Below are 26,124 nucleotides of genomic sequence, written 5' to 3'. Positions count from 1 at the left end.
TTACCACCTGGCCTGTCACATACCGCCGCTCATCAGCTCCCCACTGTGAGTGCTGTGTGTGTGGATGACAAGCAGTGTTACTCAAGTACTGTACTCAATTTGAGATTTAAAAAAATATATTTTAAACCTTTATTCATACAGGTAATTACACAAAATGTGTCATGGATCTTAATATTCTTATATTTTTCTTTTTACTCTAGATTTTACAACAACAAATGACAACATTTGAAAACACAATGCATTGTTATATATTAAATGATTAATTCATTCATTCATTCTCACATATCTGGAGCAATAGCTCATAATCTTGCTAAAAGAGCAACTTGCAGGTTAGGGACACCAGTGAAGCAAGCAGCATATGGGAAAATGTTTGAATTACCAGATTTTATTAAAAACATTTTTATACGTATACACTACTGTTGCTTCTGGAGCAGTTTTAGAAATTTTTAATCAAAGGAAGGGAATTTAAAAATACAAAGTATGTCTCAGGTACAGCGCTCCATCCAACCAGTAACTGTAAAGAAAATGTCTTTGCAGTTTACAGAAAATCTTTTTAAATGATGAAGTAACGGCGGTCCTGTGTGTCCTACAGAGGGGACTGGGTGTGTACGCTGTGTAGAACTGACCTGGAGACCTTCCACTGTGAGAACACACACTGCTGTGGGGTCAAGGCTCCGTACACTCTGTCCCACCAAGACCAGAGGGTGAGCTGAAGGGTACAGTTTGCTATCATTGTTTATTAGGAGATGAGCAGATGGTGTTTAGTGACTCTGTGTGTGTGTGTGTGTGTGTGTGTGTGTGTGTGTGTGTGTGTGTGTGTGTGTGTGTGTGTGTGTGTGTGTGTGTGTGTGTTTCCCGTGCAGAGGTGTGAGAAGCTGACTCTGCTGTTGTACTGTCACACACTCAGCGCTCCGTTCCATGAACCCGTCAGCCGTCTGGTCAGTCCAGCAGATTTACACACAAAGTCTGTTCTGTAAAACTTGTTTATCTGGAATAATCTCTGGACTTTTTTCATGGACTTTTCTTTTAATTTATTTTTACGTTTTTATTGTTAATATTTCTTCATGCTCTTAGCATTTTATTCTTGTGAGACACTGCATTTTACAGACAGCACACACTAGATTTGAAATCTCAGAAACATAACATGTATATTATCTCCTTTAAACATTAAAATTACATTCCCCAATTAGCTTTGCAGCTTAGGCTTGCACTCAAATAGAGCAGAGTGACCTATTAAAAAATAATTTAGCAATAGTTAAGGGCACACCTATAGCCTGATGAAATCATTCAAACCCTTGCAGGGCAATGACAACACAAGGTGTATGATGTAAAAGAAAACACTGGCTAACTGTACTGTAAGCTTATATGTCAAATCTTCCTACTAACTTTCACTACAACCCCCCTTCGCTGTTCAAATGAAAACATTCTCCACTACAATGACCTAATTCCCTGTGAATGTGAATTTGCTCCAGGCCAGAAACTACTACCAGATCATCAAGAGGCCCATGGACCTGTCTGTGATCCGCAGGAAACTGAACGAGAGCAACACGCTGCACTACTTCACCGCTCAGCAGTTTGTAGATGACGTCTTGCTCATGTTCAAGAACTGCGCTACGTTCAATTACGTACGTATGTATAGGTCATGACTGAGTGGATTTTTTCTCTTTAATCTAATATTCTAGTTTAATTGAGTTATTTCTGCACTATAGCCCTGTGTTATGAGTTCCACATGTAGCAGAAAACTGGGCCACTTTTCAACACTCTCTGATGTCTTTATGTAGAGACTTGACAATCAGGCCAGTGGATAGGCCTACTATACATCATAGTGGATATCTCATTTTAACAACAGTCTGTGAGGCCGTACTTTGAGCTAAATGCTGACGTCAGCCTGATAATATGCTCACAATAACAAGGCGGCTAACATGCTGATGTTTGGCATGTTCATCATCTCAGTTGTCCGTGGTTTCTGATAAGCACAAAGTACAGCTAAAGCAAATGGGAAATGTCATATATTGAATATAGCCAACATGAATGCCTGTACCAAATGTCATGGTACTCTATCAAGTAGAAGATATTTCAATCTAAAATTAAAAAATATGAAAGGTCATACGGCTACACCTAAAAATCATTCAAAATAAATTAGAATGATTGCCTATTCATTTTCTAACAGTCGGCTAATTAGTTAATTGACTAGACGTTTCAGCTGAGCTTGTATAAGATTAATTTTAATCAAAATATAATATTCTATTCACTTTTCACATGCTTTTTGAGAAAAAAAATGTATGATGTAAAATGTAATAGTTATATTGATGTAAAAAGTAAAGTCAATATCTGATATATATTAGCAGAGCTCAGGCCTGTTAAATAAGGTGACTTTCCTCAGGTGAACTTGACTGATGTAGACATAGACTGTATAAAAGGTTGTGCATCAAGTTTTAAACCATACACTGATCTCTGTGTGTTGCAGCCGGACTCAGAAGTGGCCCAGGCCGGTAGGAACCTGGAGATGTTTTTCTTGAGCAAACTGAAGGAGATGTTTCCAGAGCGAACGTTTCAGTCCACGAGCCACGAGCGAACGGACCGAACGGACCGAACTCGCTGCCACTGGCTCCGCAGGAAGAGGACGGAAAAAAACAGGAAGAAAAGATATGTGTTCAGTGGGAAAAAATATTACCTGTAACTATTTAGTTGTCAGATATTATTTTTTGAAAACCGATACATAATTGTGTCTTGAAAGACAAACCTCATTTTAATGTTTCTGTATTTTGTTTATATTTTCTGAAGTATGTTTCTCTATGATGTAAAGTGTCTTTGAGTGACCTCCAAAAAAGCGCTATATAAATCCTATCAATTATTTTACACATCATGGGAAATCAGATATTTTAATCTGTTATACGACTCCTTAATCAGGGCATCATATCTTACAGAGTAGGTAGGTAATGCATAATATAAAATGTAACTGAAAGAGAAACAAAACAGATGCATTTGGTTTCTAAAGTTCTTATATTGTATATTTGCCCTTTTTTTTTTTTACAGAAACCTTTGTATATGTGTACAACTCCACCACAAGGAGGCGCACTTGTATCTTAGACTTTATACTGGAGCCTCATCTTCCGAATGCAGTCAAAGGTTAAAAGGTTATGAATGAAAAACAATTTGTAATTTATAATTGGACACCTATTAGAAATGTTCTTATAGAAATGGAGTAGATTTTTATATTAAAGCTAAACAAAATATGGTTACAAAATAGAGAGAGAGACAAAGAGACAAAAAAGAGTGAGAGATAAGCTGAGCAACTATTCTTTTTGTATTTCTCTTCTTATACCTCTAAATAAATCTACTTACAAACCCCTGCTGTGGATCATGTGCCAGGCGTGACAGCCTTTATTTCCCCCGGACTCCAGCAGCCAACCTTGGTGGTCTGTCCGCTCCCTCTGAGATGTTGTTGCCAATTTACTGTTTAGCGTTTTTCAATTTTCAGCTCATAATAAACATGACAATTTTCTTTTCTTCTTTCCTTTTTTAAGTGTCCCAGGACATTCTGTTCTTCCAAAATTTATAGTGTAATTTGTCAAACAGGAAAAAGCACAGTGTGACTGTTTTCAGATGGTCCGGGCCGTTTGAGCCAGACATTTTCACTCACTTTTGCCAAAATGCTCCTCTATGAAATATAATCTGTCATGAAAAGCTGCTGCTTCGCCTTGGCTGTTTTTACTCTGTGAGTGAACCTGATAAAAAAGACTTTGGAAATGGACAAAATCTGTTGCGACCACTGATAAAAAACCCACTCTGTTGCCGGCCATAAACAATACTATATTGTGTCTTTGATGTGTGTGTGTGTGTGTGTGTGTGTGTGTGTGTGTGTGTGTGTGTGTGTGTGTGTGTGTGTGTGCGCGTGTGTGTGTGTGTGTGTGTGTGTGTGTGTGTGTGTGTGTGTGTGCGTGTGCGTGTACTAGGATCTAAAAATGATCAGCCATTGAATAAAGACGCAAATAGAAACATGAGACAGAGCTTTAAAGGGCCAGCATGCAGCCCTGTGGCTAATGTTAAGATTAAACGGGGGAAATTGGCCGTGAGATGTTTTCAAAGGAAGGGTTTATTCCCCTCTTGTGTGTCACTTAAAGCCACGTTATTCAGCCCAGTAAACCTCAGTCACATGCCTGCTCTGGTCTGTCCCTGCTCTGGTCTTTCTCTCTCTCTCTCCCTCTCTCTCTCTCTCTGTCTCTTCCTCTCTTTTCGTTTTGTTCTCATGTTGTAATGTGCAGATGTCTCACTTAAAGCCCCCTGTAAACCCAAATCCACAAAATCCTTTTAACTATGTAATTTGGGCTGAGGCAGTTGCATGTAAAGCATCTGAAAAGAGTCAGGCATATTCACCAATCCAGTTTGAAGATATTGTCATTTAAGTTTGATAAACATTACAGTAAATTCGGTTCACATGAGGTGGGCTATGCTCTGGTTATCATTACATTATTTTGAACCAATCACAGCAATTCTCTGCCCGCAACATTTGATAAAAAAAAATGACTGTTGCCATGCAGACTGTTGGATATGACCACGCCCACACAGTCCTGTCAAACGGTTTACACTATAATTAATTTCTTCAATCAGATTTTTGTAAAAGCTTATGAAGACACCCATCTTTGATATCGTGTATTAATTTTGTTTTAAATTATTATTATTTTTTACTTTTTTAGACCAGGTTTCAAGAGGCTTAAAGAACATCAAAAAGCGTGCATGCAGCTCTCCCCTCTCACTCTCTTGGGCAAATCACTAATGCACTTGAAAAGGAGAAAAAACACAGACACTTTGAGATAAGACCTTCTACTAATGTTTGGACCAAACTCAAGAGAATGCATTAGCCACGATAAGACAGCTGATATTGTTTTTATTCATACAGTGGTTTAAGATGAAGATGTAGCCTATGCTATGCGTCCTCCAAGAAGCTGACACAGAGATATGTTGGCTCTGGGTTATTTGGAGTCATTCAAAACTCATTTCCTCGATAAGATATTGCATTAAAGCACTATTTTTTCTTGAATTATCATGTCTGGGACTGGGAGTGGGATAATTGTATTTAGTTTTTGTTGGACAGGGTTGAGAGCAGAGCTGGGAACATACTGTATATAGTGTTATGTCTAAAAGTTGAATTTATTCAGGTTAAGGAAGTTGGCTTGGAAAGGACATAGTTTTGATCTCAGTCAAGCTCTGGAATTTAACACATAGTACATTTGCATAATATTTTTAGTATTTAACTTGAGAATGTTCGTATTGCTGTTAAAAGAGATAGAGTAAAAACCCTCAAAATAGATTAAGCTTGAAGACGACTGACAGACCATCGGTCATCAGTCATTTCACTTCATAATTCCAACATTTCAAGTTAAGTTAAGTTATCTGTATTAGTCAATTTACACGAGGCACATTGAAATTCATCTTTTCTCATATCCCCTCTCAAATTACCACACTTCTGAGGGGGTCAGAGCGCAGGGTCAGCCATAGTACACCGCCCCTGGAGCAGTTTGGGGTTATGTGTCTTGCTCAAGCACACAATAGTAGAGATGGTGGGCACCTTAGATGCAATACCAGCCACCACTAGTTTTACAAATAACTCCTGTCCGGTGCCAGGGATCGAACCAGCGACCTCATGGATACTGGTCGGCCCCTCTTCCTCTAGGCCATCCTACCAGCCCCATGTCTGCCATGGAAACATGTCGAAATTTATTTTTTTGATGCCCAAATTTGGGAATCAAACTTGAGAACAGAGGTGGAAAAACAAAAACAAAACTGGTCAAAACATGAGAACGTGAATGAAGGGTGCCATGCAATGTCTGACAAGCTGGCTGCCTCTGCACTTCATCAATCTAGCCTGTGTCTGTAACCGAGGACAACGGTTCATACAATAACATTCTCAAGATGTTTACGGGAATTTGTGAAGAACCACAACTGACCCAACAACAGGCATGGAGCGCAGTAAAGGGATGATCAGAGTGCTTTGGATTTAAAGATGCAATTTCATACATCAAAGTCACATTAAGTCACATTTCTCGGCTCAATTACCAAATGAGACCTCTTGTCAAAATGATCGATAGCCGCCATTTTTTCGTCAGTGGAGCGGTTTCGGTCAAAGTGGCTTCAGATTAGCACCAAGTTTGCCATAAATCATGTCATTTCCTTTAATGAAATCAAAGGTTTTATACTGTTTGTCTTGTTATCAAAAAATATTTAAATAGATAGATAGGCTTAATTTTGATTGATTCGTTCAATTTGATTTTGATCATGTGCAGCTGCAGGAAAACCACAAAAGATTCTTATAAACCTTTGCACAGAAAGCCTACGCTGCATTTGTGGCATACATCGATTTTCCCATAATTATCGGTTGAATATTTGTTTCTTCTGTATAATTTTAAGGAAGAATTATGTCAGTTTGTGTGTTTGTTGTGTTTTAAAGGGGTTAGTAATAACATAGGTCACCTAAATAACTTTCCATGTTAATTGATTTTTAAAAGCTAGTATTTTTTCTTTATTATTTAGTTTTTATTAGCTTACATAGTAAAGTAAATCCCACTTACAGAGCCTAAGCTGGGCTAGGGTTTACAGTAACGGTAGTGGATCGTTAAGAGATATTCACTGATTTTACTGACACATCATCCATTTTTCTATGTCAATATATATATATTTTTTGACTCAAGCATTTTTCTACTTTACTTATAACCACTAAGAAAAGTCAAACACATGTTAAACTTTTTCAAATGAACATAAGCTTAACAAAAACTGAACTACACAAGACACAAAGCGATGTGAAAATAACACAGGGCCAACAGTGTATATTTCTAAAGACATTCGGTTACATTGACCATCTCACGTTTGCCTAACAACAGCCATGAGGAAACCTCCTGTCCAAAATAACTTTTCCCATTTCTCATTCGTGGCAGATAATCTCATTTCACAGAACAAACAAAAACCTTTCAGACAGATTCCTGGTGCACAGACATTAGGTAATGATGCTGCTGATGTGCCCTTTGATGTTGATACTGTATGAGGTTGTGTGTGTGTGTGTGTGTGTGCGTGTGTGTGTGTGTGTGTGTGTCGGCATGGTCGTGTGTGTGTGTGTGTGTGTGTGTGTGTGTGTGTGTGTGTGTGTGTGTGTGCAGCTGGTGAGAATAATATGTTTCTTGATGTTGATTTGTTGAGGTTATGTGTGTCATGTGTTTGCGTGTGAGTGTGTGTGTGTGTCGGCATGTTCGTGTGTGTGTGTATGTGTATGTGTATGTGTATGTGTATGTGTATGTGTATGTGTATGTGTATGTGTATGTGTATGTGTATGTGTATGTGTATGTGTATGTGTATGTGTATGTGTATGTGTATGTGTATGTGTATGTGTATGTGAGGGTGTGTGTGTGCGTATGTGTGTGTGTGTGTGTGTGTGTGTGTTTGTGTGTCTGGTCTGCATGTTCATGTGTGCTTGTGTGTGTGTGTGTGTCTGCATGTGTATGTGTCTCCATGTGTGTGTGTGTGTGTGTGTGTGTGTGTGTGTGTGTGTGTGTGTGTGCATGTGTATGTGTTTCCATGTGTGTGTGTGTGTGTGTGTGCAAGCAGCTGGTGAGAATAATGTGTTTCTTGGTGTGTGTAGATTTGTGGGCACATGACGTCGTCCCATGTGAAAGCCTTTTCTCTTCGGCCGCGTGTTGATCAGCTCAGGAGAACAGTTCCCTGCCTGATTAAAAGCTGCTATGGATGGCTGGGCCCTTCCACTGTGTCCGTATCTTGGAAATGAAACACAGGATTTTTTTTTAAACTTCCAGATTACATCAGGGCGACTTAACGACGTGAAGCATGAGAGGAAAAGTGATTTTATTAAAAGTTTGGTTTTTATGTTGGTGAGTATATTGGTTTATTTTACGATACAAAAGCTCATACTGAGGTCATAAAGATCGAGCATTCAAGGCTGATTAAAACTATTCCTTTATTGGTTTGAGATCAGGCCTGTTTAGGGGCCTGTGTTGGAGGCTGTCTGAGGGGAAAGGGGAAAAAATAAATATAAAATGGCACCGGCTGCATGCGATGGGTCATCAATGTGTAGAAAGACTTGATGCATTTATGGTGAAATTACTATACAACAAATAACTTTTTGTCAAAATCAGTGAATATCTCCTCAACCTGTATGTACGTATGTTCTGTGTGTGCCCTACATACCAGTTTACAGAACTGGATGTTTTTTTTTGTCAGTACAGACACAGTACGCACAGGAAGCAGTTCGTAAAGATTTATTCCCTGATTTTGTTAAAAATAGATTTTGACAACAAGCGTTCTCCGGAATCATCAGACTTCACCTTTAAAGTAGGCTATACTTTTTAAACACTACAAATGTATTTGCTTATATTGCACTGCATCACGTTTTCTCCACTGTCCAATGTTTTATCTCACATTTCGATCTTTTTGTCAACATTACCCATTCATTCTGATGAGCAAGTGAAAGAATTCAACTGATGTGTGTGTGATGTCAGTCCTCATGTGAACTTCCAATACGTAAAGTTATATGGAACCAATTACTTAGCCTCACGCGAGCTAATTTGCAGGGTATATGATATCTAAACATCACTGAACGGAAAGAGCACAATTCGGTAAACATTTCAAAAGCCCATCCAGCATACTGTACATGCCATGCATTATGGATGGATTTTGACGCACATAATGGGGTCAGGCTGTTCTTGTTTAGTCGTTACAGCCTTTGTGTTATGGTATTTAAAGGCCCAACCCAATGATCTTAAAGTTCACAGTAAAAGAGTGGCCAAAACTCCAAAAAAGGAGGTTTGAAACGGTTTTACATTCTCATATTGATTGACGTCTCTCTCGAAGCTAACATGGAATAATCTACCTATTTATATACAGTATATGTTCTTTAAAACTGGTGTGTATATATTCGTAATGTTTGTATCTTACTATGAAAATTCTACATTTTGGATTATTCATCCCAACATTTATACACATTTAGAAAGTATGTAAATAGACTGAAACAACCTAGGCTTAAAACAATGCTGTTATTACTTTTGTGAAATACTGTTTGTGAAACACTGCAAGAAGTGCTGCCAAGTCATGACAGCCCCTCTTTTAAGTAGAGGGGTCAAAATTTAAGACTCTGTTTTGGAAAAGACTCCCTTTAACTTTGCAAGCAAACAGATACAAGATCAAATGAAGCCAGTTTTTGGAAATGGGCCCAAAATGCCCACAGAACAAGCACGCGAGAGGGTCAGAAAAGGGGGGTGGGGGAGAGAGAAAAATGTGGTTTGACGCTACGAAATTGACGCTACTGAAGAATGATTTATATGCTGCATGTGCCACAATTTGTGTGACGTCCGGGGCTGAAGCTGTAGAAAATGGATTGCTGGTCTGAATCGATTCATTTTGGTGTCAGGAGTATATTTATGACTGATGGTCTAATCAGGGTTTTTTATTGCCGGTCTTCTGGTGGTTTTGCTTCTCGAATGCACTCCAAGCGTTTTTACTTTTACTGTATCTCTCCAGTCTGTTGAGCTGAGACTGTATGGTTGATAAAGCACATAACCAGAGTCATCAACATTTCCCCCCCCACATCACATCACTGCCTCCCCCGTCGTGAAAATACATCGACCATTTTCAATATAATGACTTTTGGTTTTGAAGCTAGAGCATTATTAACGCTGGACTCGGCAGGATGTTGGCCAGATCTTATCACAGACACGTCAACAATAACTTCAGCACCACCTGAGGAAACAAAGACGCTCGTAAACTGATTTGAACTAAGTATGGAAGCCCATTAGTGCCAAAAAAATTAGAAAAACTTGGGATTTATAACAATCCAAATAGCCTATGTTAGGTCTTAAATAAAATCGTAAGAGTGGATAGAATAGCAAGTTGAACATTTGTCAACTTTACAGATAGGCTATGTTTATTAAAAAAAATATTTTACTCTCAAGGTTTAAAAATCATGAGATATTCAGAAATACACTATAGGTTTAGGGTTACAAATCCCAATGTGTTTTTTTTTATAGTGAGTCATAACTATCATCCAAGCAAAACTTTAAAAGTCCTAATTTTGACCCAGCATCATACATACAGTATTTTCCTTGATTAATAAATACATTTTTTTTTACCTATGTTTACTTAATTTTACTGTGAACAACACTCAGGCTCATTGTTACCATGAAAGGCTTTATAGTTGCCAGGAGCTAAATTAAACCATTCTGTCAATGAATGTAGATAAGAATATTTTGTGGTATCTGTCAGTCAGCATTTCTCTGTTGTTTACAAAAATCGTTTTCTAACTGACAGTTGCATTAATTTGACCTATATTCTTGTAATTTCTGCTTATCGTGAGTAGTTTTTCATATTTGTTATTGTGAAGATAACCTTGATTCATTTTGTTTCTCTTCTTGGCGGGAATGGTCTTCCATAACTTCACACTATGAAGAATAACACAAATGTCCTTAGATGGCAGCCAGACTACAGTTTACAGTGCCAGGGCCGGAGCAGCACAACAGCACAATTTACTCTGTCATGACCTTTGAGTTACCTCTGCGTAGGCTGGAGAAGAGACGGAAAAGAAAGAAATATATAGGCTATGGAGAGGAGAGAGAGGGAGAGAGAGAGTGGGGGGGGGGGGGGTAGGGAGAGGGAGAGAGAGAGTGAGAGAGAGAGAGAGAAAGAGAGAAATGAGAGTTGTAGGAGCATTTGGCACAGGGACAGACAGAAGAAGGGGGCGCTTGTTTTCCTCCCCTTCCCCTGAAACAGCCCTTTGAAGAGGAGGAGGAGAGAGGGGCTGGTCCTCCTGTACTCACATCCAGACATCCAGCCTCGACTGTAAGGAGCATTAAGTGTGCAGACGCTCACACAGACACAACACAGTGAGAGAGACAGAGAGAGACAGACTTCTGACAGAGAGACAGAGAGAGAGACAGAGAGACAGAGAGAGAGACAGAGAGAGACAGAGAGAGACAGAGAGAGACAGAGAGAGACAGACTTCTGACAGAGCTGACAGAGAAGAGACATGAACGACATCAAGCTGGCCCTGCTGGGGAGCCAGGGGGCTGGGAAATCAGGTGAGTTTTTAAAATATTAAAAAAAAAATCGGGATGTAGAAAACTTATTTTTTTGTCTGTACTGTATAGGATGCAATTTAAAAGTGGCTGCTTTTATTTTTGTGCTGACACTTGCACAAGTCTGTGTTATGTGTTTTTCAGATGATGGTACATATAAATCACAATATAATTAACAGTTTCATGCTCAGAACAGTGCTTTAAACACTTTCCGAGTGGTCGACCATTTGCTTGACTAAAATGACCCAAAAAGACCAGAAAATAGTCTTGAATTTCAACATTTAGTATCAATGATCTTTAATATAATGTATTTGGGATGTCTTATGGATAGACTGAGAGAGGACATCACACCTGCAACCATAACAATAAGGCAATTTTTTGGTTGTTATTATTATTATCATTGATTAATTTATTTTCTCCATTTATCAGTAAAACTTTTTGTCAACAAAACATCATATAAGAAAAATATCCATTAAGTTCCCATGGTTACAGGTGCTTGCTGATATACAGTGTGTGTATTATATTTTGTCTAGTCAACAGTCAAAACTCAAAGATAGTCAGTGATGCTATCAATCAGAGAAAAGCAGCATATCTTTACACTTTTATAACATGAAACTAAAATGAGTTCCTAAAGAAATGTGTTGAGCTTACGGATATTGTTAAACACCAAAAAAGTACCTTGGACAGGCTACAAAGTGGCAACTTAGCAAGTCTCTTTCCATTGCATTTTACCCTTATTGATATCACCAATTTTTCCATCTGGTAAACACCAAGAGATACAATAGATAAGGCTGAACCCTGTGGTTAACAAAATGGTTTACCTACAATTCCAATTTGCACAAAAACGAATTCGAAATTCAAACACCGAATATTAAAACATTTTTAAAAAAATGTATGAGATGAAAAAGTTGATGTATCGATAAAGGCATAAAAATGCGAATTTTCGGTCTTTGGAAACTAAAATTATAGTTAAGCCAAGTTATCTTTATTAGTCAATCAAGACGAGGCACATGCTAGTTGGCCCCTCTTACTCTAGGCCGGGGGTCACTAACAGGCGGACCGCGGTCCGGGTCCGGACCCAGACGCCGTCCTATACGGACCCGGACCTGTAGTCAATACATTATTTAAGTATTTAAAATTTTGACGGGGCGCTTCTATTTTGACCGGCGCAGCTTTTCTAGACTTTACGGTACTGGTTTAGCGAATCAGGAAATGCTTTCGAGTTAAGCCATCCCGCCTCCTGCTACTCAGGCAGTCTGTGCATTCCCGGCTCAGGCTGGCTCACAGACAAAGAGACAGTGAGCTATCATGTGAGAGATGACAGAGAGAAGTGCAAGAATTACGAGAATTTCAGCGAAATAAGTCAGATTAGAGTGAGAAAGACAGCGGGATCAACAGCTGAGTTTTTTCCTATTATTTACTATCTATGGTTTTTTCCCCTTTTGTAAGACTGGTGAAAACCGATCAAGGTGCAATCATGTGGACTCTCTATTACCCTGATGTAGACCTATGTGTGAATGACACAGACATAAGATTGACATAATCACCAATCGCCAGCAGCACTGCATCTACTGCCCACAACAGCAACAGGAAAAACATTATTTTTAAAATTTTTTTGTATGTAGTTTCAATTATCTACATTTTAAGTTTTACATATTCTTAGTAATGGCAGAATTTATAAATACAGGTTAATTTTTTAGCAAGATATTTGGCAGTAGCCCCCACTAACATTAGCGAAAGCTAGTGGTCATCCGTCCCTCAGTCCAGTTATCTGGCTGCTAGCAAGTTATGTTGTTTTGTTAATTTTTCTATTCATCTTAACTATATTAAATGTTGACCTTTTCTTTTATTATTTTCACCAGAATGCACCAGAATGCTCCGATTACATTCTAAAAACACAAAAAAAAATTACTGGGGGGGAAACCCCCAGACCCCCCTACAGGGGTTTAGTTTCTGACATGTCACTTTTTCAGAGCTTTTCAAAATTGCAAAATAAAAATCCAGTATTAGACAAAGTGGGAGATTACTATGTTAAACAAACATAGTAGGTATAGTGAAGTTTAGAAATTATACATTGAAAATATTTCTCAAAATTATTTAATTTTTCAAAAATGAATTATATATTTTATCTTTATTTTAAGATTATTATTATATTTATTTTCACCATTTTATTTTTAAATGCAGCCCTTCTCTATGAAGAGATTAGTTTCAGTTGAGTCACTTAAATAATACATATATCTTCAGCATTATATATCTATAATTATTTAAAAGTGAGAATAAATATTGTTGAAATGTTTTTGAATTGTTCTTTCTATATTGATCTGACAGTCAGTTGTTAATTACATGCAGACGTTGATACAACTACTAGGCTATTTCACTATATATCACACTGAATCATAACGCAAGTTAGACATTATGATGTTCCGGACCTTTGCTTGAGGACATTTTCTCTAACTGGACCTATTTGAATTTTAGTTGAATACCCCTGCTCTAGGCCATCCCACCACTTTGTTTTCCACAGGGTTCAACCACATACCGTTGTCTCTTTTAGATATAGATTTTTGTCTTTCCTCGACACTTCTCTAGGCCGATATACTGTAGCCTGATGCACTTTAAGCTCCATCATGTCTTCCTAGCAACAGACCTTTAGTTTTTATTTCCATTGGGGATCCGGTTGTAATTTTACTCAACTGTTTATTGGCTCTGTTGCTCCATTCATTGAGACTTTACTGAAATAAATGTGATTATTTATCTCCTCAGAGAATTCCTGCCTTTCGAAAATGACCTTTAGTTAAATGAAACTCATCTGTCACAGTTCTGTTCTCAAGGTTGGGAAAAAGAGAGCAAAAAAACATTGCGTAGGTCTGCCCTTAGCGGAGCTCAAATTCCCTAACACTGCTTTTTGTTTATGTTGTAATTAACTACATCAAGCTCTTGCGTCTGGCTTTGCTGCATCATGCTGACAGTTGGTGCCACTTACTCCTTGTTTACATGAGTAGTAATATATGAGACAAGATTAAGCACATTCAAAGATTTCCCCAGCCCATATTCGCCAAGACTTTCAACAGTTTATGTGACCGCACCTTGAATAACCGAGGTCAAACACGTTCCGGATTTTATTCAGTAAAACAAATGCTTTAGTTGCATTTATCAGTATTGGGTTTCTGTGGGAATGGTGTGAGACATGCGGGCTCAGCGCTGCGTTCAAACGCTTCATAAAACAATAGGACGTCTCCATTCTCCTGTCAGCGAGACAGAGATGTTACTGTGGTGATGCTGAAGGCTTTATGTGTGTCTGTTTAAAATGTCACATTTGTTATTTAGCTCAATAAACATATCAATCTCAACACGAGGAATCCTCGAAACTGTTGCTATTTTGTCTTAAATGTTGAATCTATTTTGCATGGATGAGTTACTGTTTGGACCAGATCCACATTTCATAATCAGTGTTGTGGAATCTCCCATTTGAAAGCTTTGCAAACTACCATTGACTTCACACTGGAAGTAGATGAACTACAGCAAAGCTACTCTAGGGAGAAATCTAGTTTAGGTTCACAATTCTACTTAGAAAAAAATAAAACTACTTTGGAGAACACTATCAATTTGACAATGTGAATGTGATATTAAAACTAAATATAAATTATATTGCAAATAAGTCCCATGCCAGCAATAAATGTCACTTATTGCCGAAACTAAAGTTGCCAATTTTTTCAAACATAAACCAAAAAATACAATTTAAATAAAATGTGTTAATTACAAATGAAAAAAACAGAAAACATTATCAACAATAACCAAATATTTTAACAGGTGAGCTGACATGACAATCCAGCTTCCTGGAAGGTCACTAGCCCTGAGATCTAAACCTGTCCTAAACAAAACAGTCCAATCTGGAATTTTCACACAGACAAAATAGCGAGGAATGTCAAATTTGTTGTTCTTCTCTCCGAATATATATCAATCTTATCGTGAAGAATGTTCAAAACAGTTGCTATTGTGTCTTGGATTCCAATGGGTTGAATTTCCTTTGCCTGCATGAGTAGCTGGTTGGGCCTTATCCATATGAATGCGTCCCAGTAGCCTAAGCGTGGCCCCTTTATAAACCCTTCAGAGGCACGTGACCACCATCAGTACTATAACGGCCTCCAGTGTTTAGCATTGGAATCTTCAGCCCTTAATTGAAACTGATTGCTGGTGGGACCATATCGGGTCAATTTTTATGTGTAGCTCTCAGTTGGCCGTGCAGCTTGCCAAATATGCAACACAGTCCCTCCATAGAAACCATGCAAGCTCTTTGATCTGGGGCTACAGTTTCACTGCTCCAAAACCGAGATCCTGTTGGCACTGTTTAGCGCCTACGGCAGTAAACGAGGGTCATTCTCCCTACACTGTCTGCCTGCTGCCTATAGAGAATGAGATAGTAAACATTTCATGAGTCATTCTGTTGTGTTTGCAGCTGTCCTTGTGCGGTTCCTGACCAGGCGCTTCATTGGTGAATACGCCTCCAACGCCAGTAAGTCTTTCCAGATTTGATGAAGTTGTGGATTGATGATGGGGGTCCCGGAGTTTATCTTCCGACATATACAGTAACTGACGCTGCTATTTGGTGACTCAGGAAATGTGGTGCATAACAATCCAGGATAGTTTCTGTATACAGCATCATTCAAAATGATTCTATTTAAATTCTTTCTCACATTTGATCTAATTGGAGCAATACTTTTAGAGTGGAACAAGCTGTTGAAACGATGTTAAAATTTAATCAAGTTATAAAGTTGTGACGTTCAAGCAAACAGTCACCTATAAGACAATAACGGAGCAGCTTTAGTGTTCATGTGAAGTTGTTTACTGCCATCCTACAAACCCCTACTTTTTGTATACGTGAAGTCATAAATTCATATAAATATCCTTTTAGCAAATGTGTTAAAAAAACTATTTTGCACTGATGTTCTCGTTTGCTGTTGCATGTCATTCATGATCATCAGAGGAAAATGAGACTGTTCCAGAAATATATTTAAAAGTTCCTCGTAGCATCTTTAACATCCAAAAAGCAGACCAAGCCAAACTCAAGAAAAAAGATTCCAAAATCACAGAAAACAAAACACAAAAAAACTTACCTGTTTGTAGACTTCTATTTCTGATCAATATTTTAATCAATAAATATCACTATGTTGTTTATTTTCCTAACTGTTTATAACCCTGGTTCCAGATTCCCTGTATCAGAAAAGGCTTTCCATCGACGGCAGGCAGCTGAACCTGGAGGTGTTCGACCCCTGCTCTCAGGTACAACACTGAACTAACACACCACCTGATACCAATTTAACTTAACTTATCTACTTATTACTTTCTATTCTATTTTATACATACTGTTTTATATTGTGCAAATTCCTTTGCATCACTTAGTATTTAGAATTGATCTAATGTAAATATTGTTTAGGTCATGTTTATCTTATTCTACTCTATATTTTTTTCTTTTTTCTTTATTGTTCCTATTGCACAGTGGGCCAGTGATAAACGCCATTTTGACTCTGATGTATGTCTCGCATATATCAGAACTGACAATAAAAAACTTTGACTTTGACTTGACTTTGATCCCCTACACTGAGCCAACCGTTTGGATTCTTAAGAACTTTTATGAGAAAAGCAGAGCTGCATGAGCAATCCAAACTTTCCTTCTCTGAGTTCTTCGGTTACCTTCTACATTTCACCAGGTTGGTCTGGAAATCTAAATGATCGATGAACCAGAAACGACCGCGGGCTGTAATCGAACCCGGGTCTGCTGCTGGCCGAGGCCCATGGGGGGGATGCCCTACCAACTGAGCTAAGGGCGCCCCTGCAAATAAGAATTCTGAGATCATTGAAAAATTATGTCCTTCCATAAAAATACTCCAAAAACCATCCATATGAAAGATTTTAAATAATGATGATCATCATTTAAAGGAGCTCCGAGGAACTTTCAGTTTGTGTTCATTCTAGCGCCCCCTTTGGACAAAAGCGGTAGTGTTTTTACTATGCCAGCTGTTGTTCCTGGGTGAGTGTACCCATGACAAAGGCATTAAGAAAAACTATATAAAAATAGCATTCTTTGCACTGATGGTCTCGTTTGCTGTTACATGTAATTTATGATCATCAGAGGAAGAATTGAACTGTTTCAGAAATATTTTAAAGTTCCTCGTAGCACGTTTAAAGGTCAAATATTTTATCTTTAACAACATAACTGCTTCTAAAATGTTCTTTAAATCACAGGTGTTGGGATACAACCTTCCGTCTCTACTATTTTTAGCATATCCACTGTGTTATGCAATCTTCTAGCTGAGTAAATAAAAAACAGACACATTTCTTGTTTTCTGTTTTCAATGTGCTTGTGGAAGCTGCAAAACAAACCGATGACCTTGACTGAACCGTGACTCAGATGTTTACCTTCGGCCGCCTGGCATGTGTACCGTCTGTACAGCACTTAAAGTTGGGAATCTACAGGATTTATAAGACTATCCCGAGGCCATATGTGTGCCATAGAGTGTCTCTTTGAAGAAAATAGCCATATAACTTGCTTACCAAATTCCCGAGAGGCCTTTTACTACAGAGTTTATTTGTTTTTTTTTACTGGAAGAACCCCTTTGGCTTAGAACAAGAGCTGGTCATTGTCTTTTCACTGTACTGCTCACCCTTTCATAGGAAACATATACGCCCTTCTGAGAAGCTATGGAGACAATAAAGAGAGGAGTATAAGTGAGTTTTTACAGTGGTTTCCGAGGGCTCAGTTTTGTCCTCTGGGGGCCCCCTGTCCGGCTGTTATTTACTGTTTATTCCTCCTCAAGGTCACCACAACAGTCCTAAACTCGCTGGGCAAGTGTCTGCACGCTGGTGTTGTTCAGGATAACAAGGCTAGCAGTACAAATAACACTTGTAGAAGTGGGTCAACAACAGTAATGTATATGTATATGTATTATATTAAGGTGTTAACATGCTAAATTCCTTATATTAAAGGTGCTACGTGGAACTTTTTCCACGTAGCACGTGGAAGTATTTCTGAAACATAATTTTTCCTCTAAAGATCATAAATTACATGTAACAACAAACAAGACTATCAGTGCAAAGAATGCTATTTTTTTTAAACACAAAAACAAAAATATAAACGCAACACTTTTGTTTTTGCACATTTCAGGGTGGCCTTCTATTGTGGACAGTCTAAGGCACACCTGTGCACTAAGCATGATGTCAGATCAGCATCTTGATGTGGCACACCTGTGAGGTGGGATGGATTATCTCAGCAAAGCAGAAGTGCTCACTATCACACATTTAGACAGATTTGTGAACAATGTTTGAGAGAAATGGTAATATTGTGTATCTGGAATGAATTTTAGATCTTTAAGTCCATCTCATGAAAAATGGGAGCAAAAACAAAAGTGTTGCGTTTATATTTTTGTTGAGTGTATATAGGTTTTCTTAATGCCTTTGTCATGTGTACGCTCACCCAGGAACAACAGCTGGCGTAGTAAAAACACTACCGCTTTTGTCCAAAGGGGGTGTTAGAATGAACACAAACTGAAAGTTCCTCGGAGCACCTTTAAGTCTGCTTGAGCTTAACTCTTTTGGACATAAAAAGTGTGTTTGCCGAAAAACACAATGAGCTAGAATAATAGACAGATAAGACATGTTGACTACCAACTGTGTAACCTGATTTAGATTATGATTCATAGTGATACCGTAAAGTAAAGCCCTGCCTCTATCCCTGTCCCATGCACTGCCTCTGTCCCTGTCCCATGCACTGTCCCTGTCCCATGCACTGCCTCTGTCCGTGTCCCATCAGGGCTCTGAGGCGCGGTGTATCCTGGAGGAGCCGGTGGACTGGGCCGACGGTTTCGTGGTCGTTTACAACATCAGCGACAGAACGTCCTTCACCGACGCCAAGAACATCCTGCTGCAGATCAGAGAGGCGCGTGTGGACAACTGCAAAGGGTCAGAGGCACAAAAGAGTTATTATTATTATTATTTTTAAGATATTGAAAATATGTCTTTTGGGTGTTTTAACCTTTATTTGACAGTTTGAAGTAGATAGTGACATAGTGGAAATGGGAAGAGAGATGGGGATGACATGAGTCCTTGTCGCAGTGGTCGAGGGTTCGAATCCGACCTGTGGACCTTTTCTCCATGACATGGAGTAAAGGTCCACGAGTCGGATTCGGGAAGGACTGAGCCTAAATGGTTTACGCTCCAGTACGCCACCAGATCATCTGCACAAGGAAGTTATTTTATTTATTAAAATATAAATATTTTTTAAATTCGCTTGAGGGGCGCTTCTAGGCCCCATGAAGATTAGGGTTAAAAAGTATGGACTTAAAGCTATCTGACAATATCAGCTTTTTGAGAAGAAACAAATAAACAGACTGGCCAATTATGGGTTTCATATATTCCTCAAAACTGAAACGTCAAAATCTTTAGTTGACAAGCAATCATTCAAATACTAAGAACTATTAACAGCGACTATGGTGCCCTGCTGTTCTGTAAATGATGGGAATAGAGCACACCAGACCATCGTTTGCCCTAATTTCTTTGAAGCTGAACAGGAATCCTCATGCAGTCTTGAATTTGAGGAATGCTGGGAGTCGTGATTGGGCCCCGACACAACGCACAACTGATAAATGATTCATGAGCCGGAGATTCACTGTTGGAAAAATCCATCAACTCGCCTTTTATGTGCAAAAAGCTTCCAGATAAAGTGGAGTGGAGGAGGATTTATTTAATCAGTGACAAGTATGTGAGTGTAAAGTAGATCAGCAATCAGTAGTTCCAGATGGAGATAAGGACTGGAGATAAGGGGCTCTGCTTGTGTCAGTGGCTGATTCCAGCTGCCTGAAGGCCGGGCTGGGGCGGCCTATGAGAAGCCAGGGGAACGTTTGCATGTGGTGGGTTCACCAGTGTGCAGATAGTTGAGGGCGCTTTGTCACGTTTTCTCCATTGAAGGGGAAAACTCTACCCCTACAAGGCCTGTGTTCTCTACTAAAGAGACATTTGGCCTTGACCTGGTTCGGAAGTCCCTCCATACTTTCCGCATTGTGCGTAACAGACTTGTCCGGTTGTGTGGAACCAGTGGGCGGAACGAAGTTATACAGTAATTAAGTTTCCATATTTTCATTGCTGTATTGTTACTTAGAATGGAGATATTCAAAGTGTTCTTTGCATCATTTGACCATATAGCTCTAACTTACAATTTCCTTCAAACCTTTGGAACCGAACAACAAAATGAAGCTCAGTTCTGTGGGTTCAAGCAAAACTTCTTCACACAAATTGTTGCAGTGATCGATCGGTCCAGCAGGTTTGAAGAGGGTTAAAGGTCCCATATTATGCTCATCTTCAGGCTCAATATTCTTATATGGCTCTCTACTAGAAACAGTTTTCATGTTGTACAGTCCAAAAACCCTTCCCTTTTCCGGTAGTACATTGATGTATATGTAGGTATACTGTATACTGATAAGGTGCTACTGTAGGCAAATAAATAAAGTTCTTATATCCATTATTATTCTATTCTTTCAGGGAGACGGATTTCCCCATGTGTCTGGTGGGGAACAAGCAGGACCTGTGTCACGCGCGGCAGGTGCGTGAGGACGAGGCCCGTTGCCTAGCGCAGGAGAACCGCTGTCACTTCCAGGAAGTGTCCGCGGCCGAGAGCTACCAGGACATCAGCAACCTGTTCACACAGCTCATACGTCAGGTCATGGACCATCTGAAGTACAGGGCCGACCGGCGACGCTACAGTGGCTCCAAGTCCATGGCCAAACTCATCAACAATGTGTTTGGCAAGAGGAGGAAGTCAGTGTGACCGTCCCAGTGAGGGAGGGGTGTGTGTGTGTGTGTGTGTGTGTGTGTGTGTGTGTGTGTGTGTGTGTGTGTGTGTGAGTGTGTGTGTGTGAGTGTGTGTACTTGTACAGGCATCTCTCTGAGGACAAGTTTAAGCTTTTAACATTTTTGGAAAGTGAGGACATTGTGCCCGGTCCTCACATGTTCAAAGGCCTGTTTGAGGGTTAAGACTGAGGTAGGTGTTCATGATAGAATTAGGTTTAGGTTACAGCTAGTGTGAGGTTTGGGATTAGGCAATTAGTTCTGATAGGGTTAGGTTAGGGCAGGGGTGTCAAACTCATTTTGGTTGGAGGGCCACATACAGCCTCTCTGATCTCAAGTGGGCCGGACCAGTAAAATAATGGCAAAATAACGTACATCAACTCCAAATCTCTAGCTTTGTTTTTCAGTAATATGCTTTATCACTCAGTCTACATTTGTAACCTACATTATCATGGATCACAAGGGATCTCTGTACCCCCCAGAACATGTCTTAGTAAAGGTTGCTGCTGGCCATGGGAGTAGGAGGTGCGGCGCGCAGCGCCGCAGCAAAAATTTGGGGGGTATTTTGCTCAAAGATGCCAATACGCACTAATGAAATAAACAACTGTTTATTTGAATACACAAATACAACAGACACTGACCTTACAGTTGTCCAATTTTGTTTACTATATGTACAGGGACACATTTTGTGCAAACATGCAGACAGTACAAAATAAAATTTAATAAAAGTGCAACTTCTACTGTTTTGATTTATTTTTAAATACAGAGGTTATTGGTTGTTTTGGAATTCGTTTTTCCCAATTTAAAACATAAAAATAAAGCAGCATGGAAAATTAGGAAATAAATCTTGTAGGCCTACACTAGCATGCTCCTGCTCGTTTCGCACGTGCAGAGCCGCGGACACATCGCGCTTGCTAGTACATAATTGTTCAGCACTAAAAATAAAAATTGTTTTATTTATTTTTTATTTTTTTGGTTTTTACTTTGCCATAAAGCACTGGAGGAAACATTAATAGCGGTGAAGCAGGATTGCCATTTACCATTTCCCACGTTGCTAAAATGTGCTTTTTTTTTATTTAGGCTGCCCCCTAGCGGCTGGAGTGAGCATTTTGGTTATTTCTTTAAAAATTCATATCTCCTCACAGGAATGGGCTAGAGACTTACTTTTTTTTTTGAAATGCTCATAAATGTGTGCTCTACAAGTCGCGGGCCGGATTAAATCATCTCGCGGGCCGCATCCGGCCCGCGGGCCGTATGTTTGACACCACTGGGTTAGGGTAAGAGGCCAGGGAATGCATTATGTCAATGAGTGTCCCCACTCCCCACAAAGACAGTATTACAAGGGTGTGTGTGTGTGTGTGTGTGTGTGTGTGTGTGTGTGTGCGTGTGTGGAATGTTAAAGGGAACTGACCAAGAGGTTACATGCTGGGTCTGAAAACTGTTTATACAAAGCGGTCTGAACATTTACCCCACGTTCACAGTGTGAGCGAGATGGACGGTTATTGGGAAGGTTGGATGGTGTCTGTGGGTCTGCAACTACAATCTTTATGTTATCATGTTTTTGTTGCTTTGGTTAAGCACCGTATTGCTTTGCTTTTAAAGGTGCAGTGTGTAATATCGGAGTATTTAGCGGCATCTAGTGGTGAGATTCTAGATTGCAATGACCCATTTCCTTTTAGAGAATTTTCAGAAGCTACGGTGGCCTTTAAGGACAAGAAGCTAGTTTCTTAAGAAGGCTTCATCCACCACGGCCTCAAGTCTTTCCACAATATCAAGTGATGAGATGAAGATGGATTTAGTTATTCTATAGTACTTCTTCTTCTTCATCTTCCAACGGCTGCATTTACAGCGGACACCAACAATATATTAAAAAAAAACTAATAATCTTAAACTTTCATTATAGTTTGCTTATAAACCTACCTGACCCAGTTCATTACAGCAGACACTCCAAACTAACGTTCCAAGCCTCGTGTCGGGCTGGTTTTTATTTATTTCTCTCACATGAAACCTGTACGGAGCCGAGGAGCTTGTGATTGGCTGTGATCAGAGTCTCCTCCGTCTGTCGTTCAGCTCATACTGTAACTGTTTATCATTTAATGAAATCACCACACGGAGGAATGTCAGTCGGCTAAGCTGCTGATGAGCTGGTGACGACGAAATGTTCGACTTCACTACGCCGACACAGATTCCCACGATACCCCCACATCAATATTCTCACATACTCTGGGTACCTATATGTACATGTATATATACTGTAGATACACATATGTTGAATACTTTTTTCTTATAGCAATGCTACTCTTTGAAGCCATATTGTTTGTTTGTTTATAGTTAAAGGGTTAAAATGTCACACTCTCCTTGATAGCCATGACAAAATAATTCACTAGTACCATAATGTGTGTAACTGTTTCTTCTGATATACACTGTGTATACTGTATATAATTATTGGTAAATGTAATAATTTAGTTTTGATGTATGATGATATAATTATTCAATTTTAAGAATTACATGTTAAGTAAATGTGTTTTGTAAAGTAACTGCCCAGTGCAACTTTAAATCCAGTTACGTCCCCATGTAACCTTGTACCACACATTGTGAAAGTTGAGTTCCCTCATGCTGATGTTTTGTAGACAAATGTTCTTTTTGTAAATACTGTAAAAACATCTGCTGTTCCAGGGAGGAAATTAAAGTTCAACATTGCTTAGTAAGATTTAGTTTGGTTCCTCACATGGACTGTTGTTTCCTTTTCAGCTCAACTTTTAATTAAATGAGGCATTTCTCCCAAGCCTTCGTGATGAGACTGATTTCCTGTGTGTAGCTGCTAAATTTAGCTGGTTTGGAGGCAAGAGAAGAAGTAAGAAATGGGACGTTATTAAGCGGAATTTTGACCTCAAAAGGCCTCTAAAAACAAAGAAATGTTCCTCCACTAGATGGCAGCGCAGTTATCAAAACATCACAATGAAGTGTTCTTGTTTCACCTCTCCAAGTTGAATGGCTTCCTCCTCATGGGACTTGACCTATTACACACTCAATCAATTTAGAATTCAAATTATACAGATAAATGACAGTGAAATTCACTGGGTTTTAATTTTAATTGACTGATGTGAAAGGCTTGAAAGTGAGTCTTAATAATATGAGAAATTAACTTTTTTCCATTTGCCCCTGGTGACCTGTGTTGAAGCGTTTCCCTTCAGCTTATCACTCATTTATACAGGTTTGTGTTTTAATTAGTCACCCACGGTAACCGCTTAATCCACATCGCATACCTTCGGTTAAATGGGGTTTTCTCACTCAACAATTGTATTAAAAACCTGCTGATGAAGTATGAAGGTTTTGGAAAGGATCTTGAAAAGTCAACCTTTAGAAAAAAAAATTTCTCAACAAAATATGTTGAGTTACTAATACTTGATCAAGTCTTTTTATGACACACAGGATGTGATGGGTTTAATTTGTATAGGCACACATGACACATCATTACGAACTGTAAGGATTTTACTTCCTAATTTTACTTTTATTTAAACTTATTTTTCATTGCATTGCCTTAAGGCCAGGACACACCAGTCCGACTACCCGAAAATGGAGTTTGCCGATTCAGGCAGCTCCAGTCTTCCCGTCGCGGCCAAAAAAGTGCAAAGAACACACCAAGCCGACTGCTGACTTTCCTTACGCTCTGCGCTTGCGCGGGACGTAATGTCTCCATAACAGCAGGCGGCGCTAATCTGTATCATGGCCCGAAAAAATACGGAAGCTGGGACGGCTCTCTAGACCATAAACATAGATAGAAATACATATTTATATTTATGGACCATAAAGAGCACCATTTTTAGCAGAGAGTGTCGAGCATGGTGTCGAGCAGTCAACAAGGGTTGATGCATGTGAGTACTCACTGAACGAAACAAACAAACACATTAAAACAATGGCTAACTGTTGTTAACTGTTTGTGCTACCCGCTTCACTTCCGGGCTTCACTGATTCGCTAGCCCTCCACAAATCAAATTGCTCCAACTGAAAGACTGCCCGCCAAAAGAAGCCCGACGACATCTACGACGACCGATTTCACGGCACACACCAAACAGATTTGTATCCCCGCCCCCTCCAGACTCTACGACGGCGATTATCGGAAAAGGAAAAGGTCAATTTATCTCTTTGTTGGCGGGCCTATGCGCAGGCAGTTTCCATTCATAGCTTTCTTCTAACAGCAAAAAGTGTTTAAGGAGATATTCATCATGTGCAATGATGCCCAGGGATAAACGCTATAACGAAAAAATAAACCTTCAGGCTCTACTTTTGACATATTTGAAATAGTCCGTCACATCAGCAGCATCATTAACTCAATTCACTTCAGACAAAAAACAGTCAAGTGCAGATGATTCAATGATAGAAACGTAGGCAACATGAAACCTTATTCATTCACGTTTTTGATGAACTTGTTTCTTTTGATTGCTCGTTGCCTCTTCACACACATCCAAACAGAGAGAATCTAGAGAGGAGCAAACAGGATGCGCTGTAGTCTCCTCGTGTTCATCAACATCGCAGCACAGGTGGCAAATGAAAGCTCGGCAGGAGGAGACTGTCTGGCAGTTGTTTGGAATCAGTGAATGAAACAAACTCTTTATACAGCTCCAATTTATGCTCTCACAGTCACACACTTCAACACACGGAGGCATCCTTTTATGTGCGCTTACTTATCTATCGTAAATGCATTTTATTCGAGAAGCTTTTTAAACAAAGGATCCCTACCATTTTCAACCTCCTCTACAAAGTTCATGAAAGACTTCACATTTTGCCGCTCCTTTGTCCCACACATGAAGTCATGCATTTTACATTTCCATCAGCGGGAGCAGTTTGCTTTGAATAGATAAAGAAGGAACTATGTATGTATGCACTTGGCAGGAGCAGCCGTAACCACGGTGGCCTGAAACAGAAAAATGAAAAGAGCTGCTCCACCTACGGAGGCTGAGCAAAAAAGAAGAAAAAAAAAAAAAAAAGGAAAAAGACATCAGAGTGAGTGCCACCCACTTAGTTTGACTGACAGGTAATTTGGGGGAGAGAGCAGTGCAGAAACACAGCTGGCATTATAGCACTTAATAACAAATGTGTCAGAAAAAAATACACGTTAAAGCTATAGTGTGTAACTTCTGTCGCCCCTATGAGGAATTCTGAGTGATAACAAACAACAATGTCGCTGCATATTCACGAGGGAAGCTTTCTGTGATCG

At 39.3% G+C, this 26,124-nt stretch overlaps 1 protein-coding gene across 1 annotated transcript; it reads left to right on the top strand.

Annotated features, from left to right (window-relative positions):
- The first annotated feature begins 10,915 nt into the window (after positions 1-10,915).
- rerglb (RERG/RAS-like b) lies at positions 10,916-21,302 on the top strand. The gene is made up of 5 exons (XM_080027300.1): positions 10,916-11,075; positions 15,526-15,582; positions 16,276-16,349; positions 18,877-19,025; positions 20,601-21,302. The coding sequence occupies exons 1-5, from the start codon at positions 11,024-11,026 to the stop codon at positions 20,884-20,886; spliced, it is 618 nt and encodes a 205-aa protein (XP_079883426.1). The 5' UTR covers positions 10,916-11,023; the 3' UTR covers positions 20,887-21,302.
- Positions 21,303-26,124: the final 4,822 nt, after the last annotated feature.

Source organism: Ammodytes marinus, assembly GCF_949987685.1.
Source record: "Ammodytes marinus genome assembly, chromosome: 5".
Taxonomy (NCBI): Eukaryota; Metazoa; Chordata; class Actinopteri; order Uranoscopiformes; family Ammodytidae; genus Ammodytes; species Ammodytes marinus.
Note: the sequence above shows the minus strand (reverse complement) of the source record. Positions and strands in the feature narration are given on the sequence as shown.

Bases quoted from the DNA above. Each gene is read 5' to 3' on its own strand.
- rerglb (XM_080027300.1), top strand. From the start codon at position 11,024: ATGAACGACATCAAGCTGGCCCTGCTGGGGAGCCAGGGGGCTGGGAAA. The intron at 11,076-15,525 runs GTGAGTTTTTAA...TTGTGTTTGCAG, and splicing joins CCAGGGGGCTGGGAAATCAG to CTGTCCTTGTGCGGTTCCTG. The intron at 19,026-20,600 runs GTCAGAGGCACA...CTATTCTTTCAG, and splicing joins CGTGTGGACAACTGCAAAGG to GGAGACGGATTTCCCCATGT.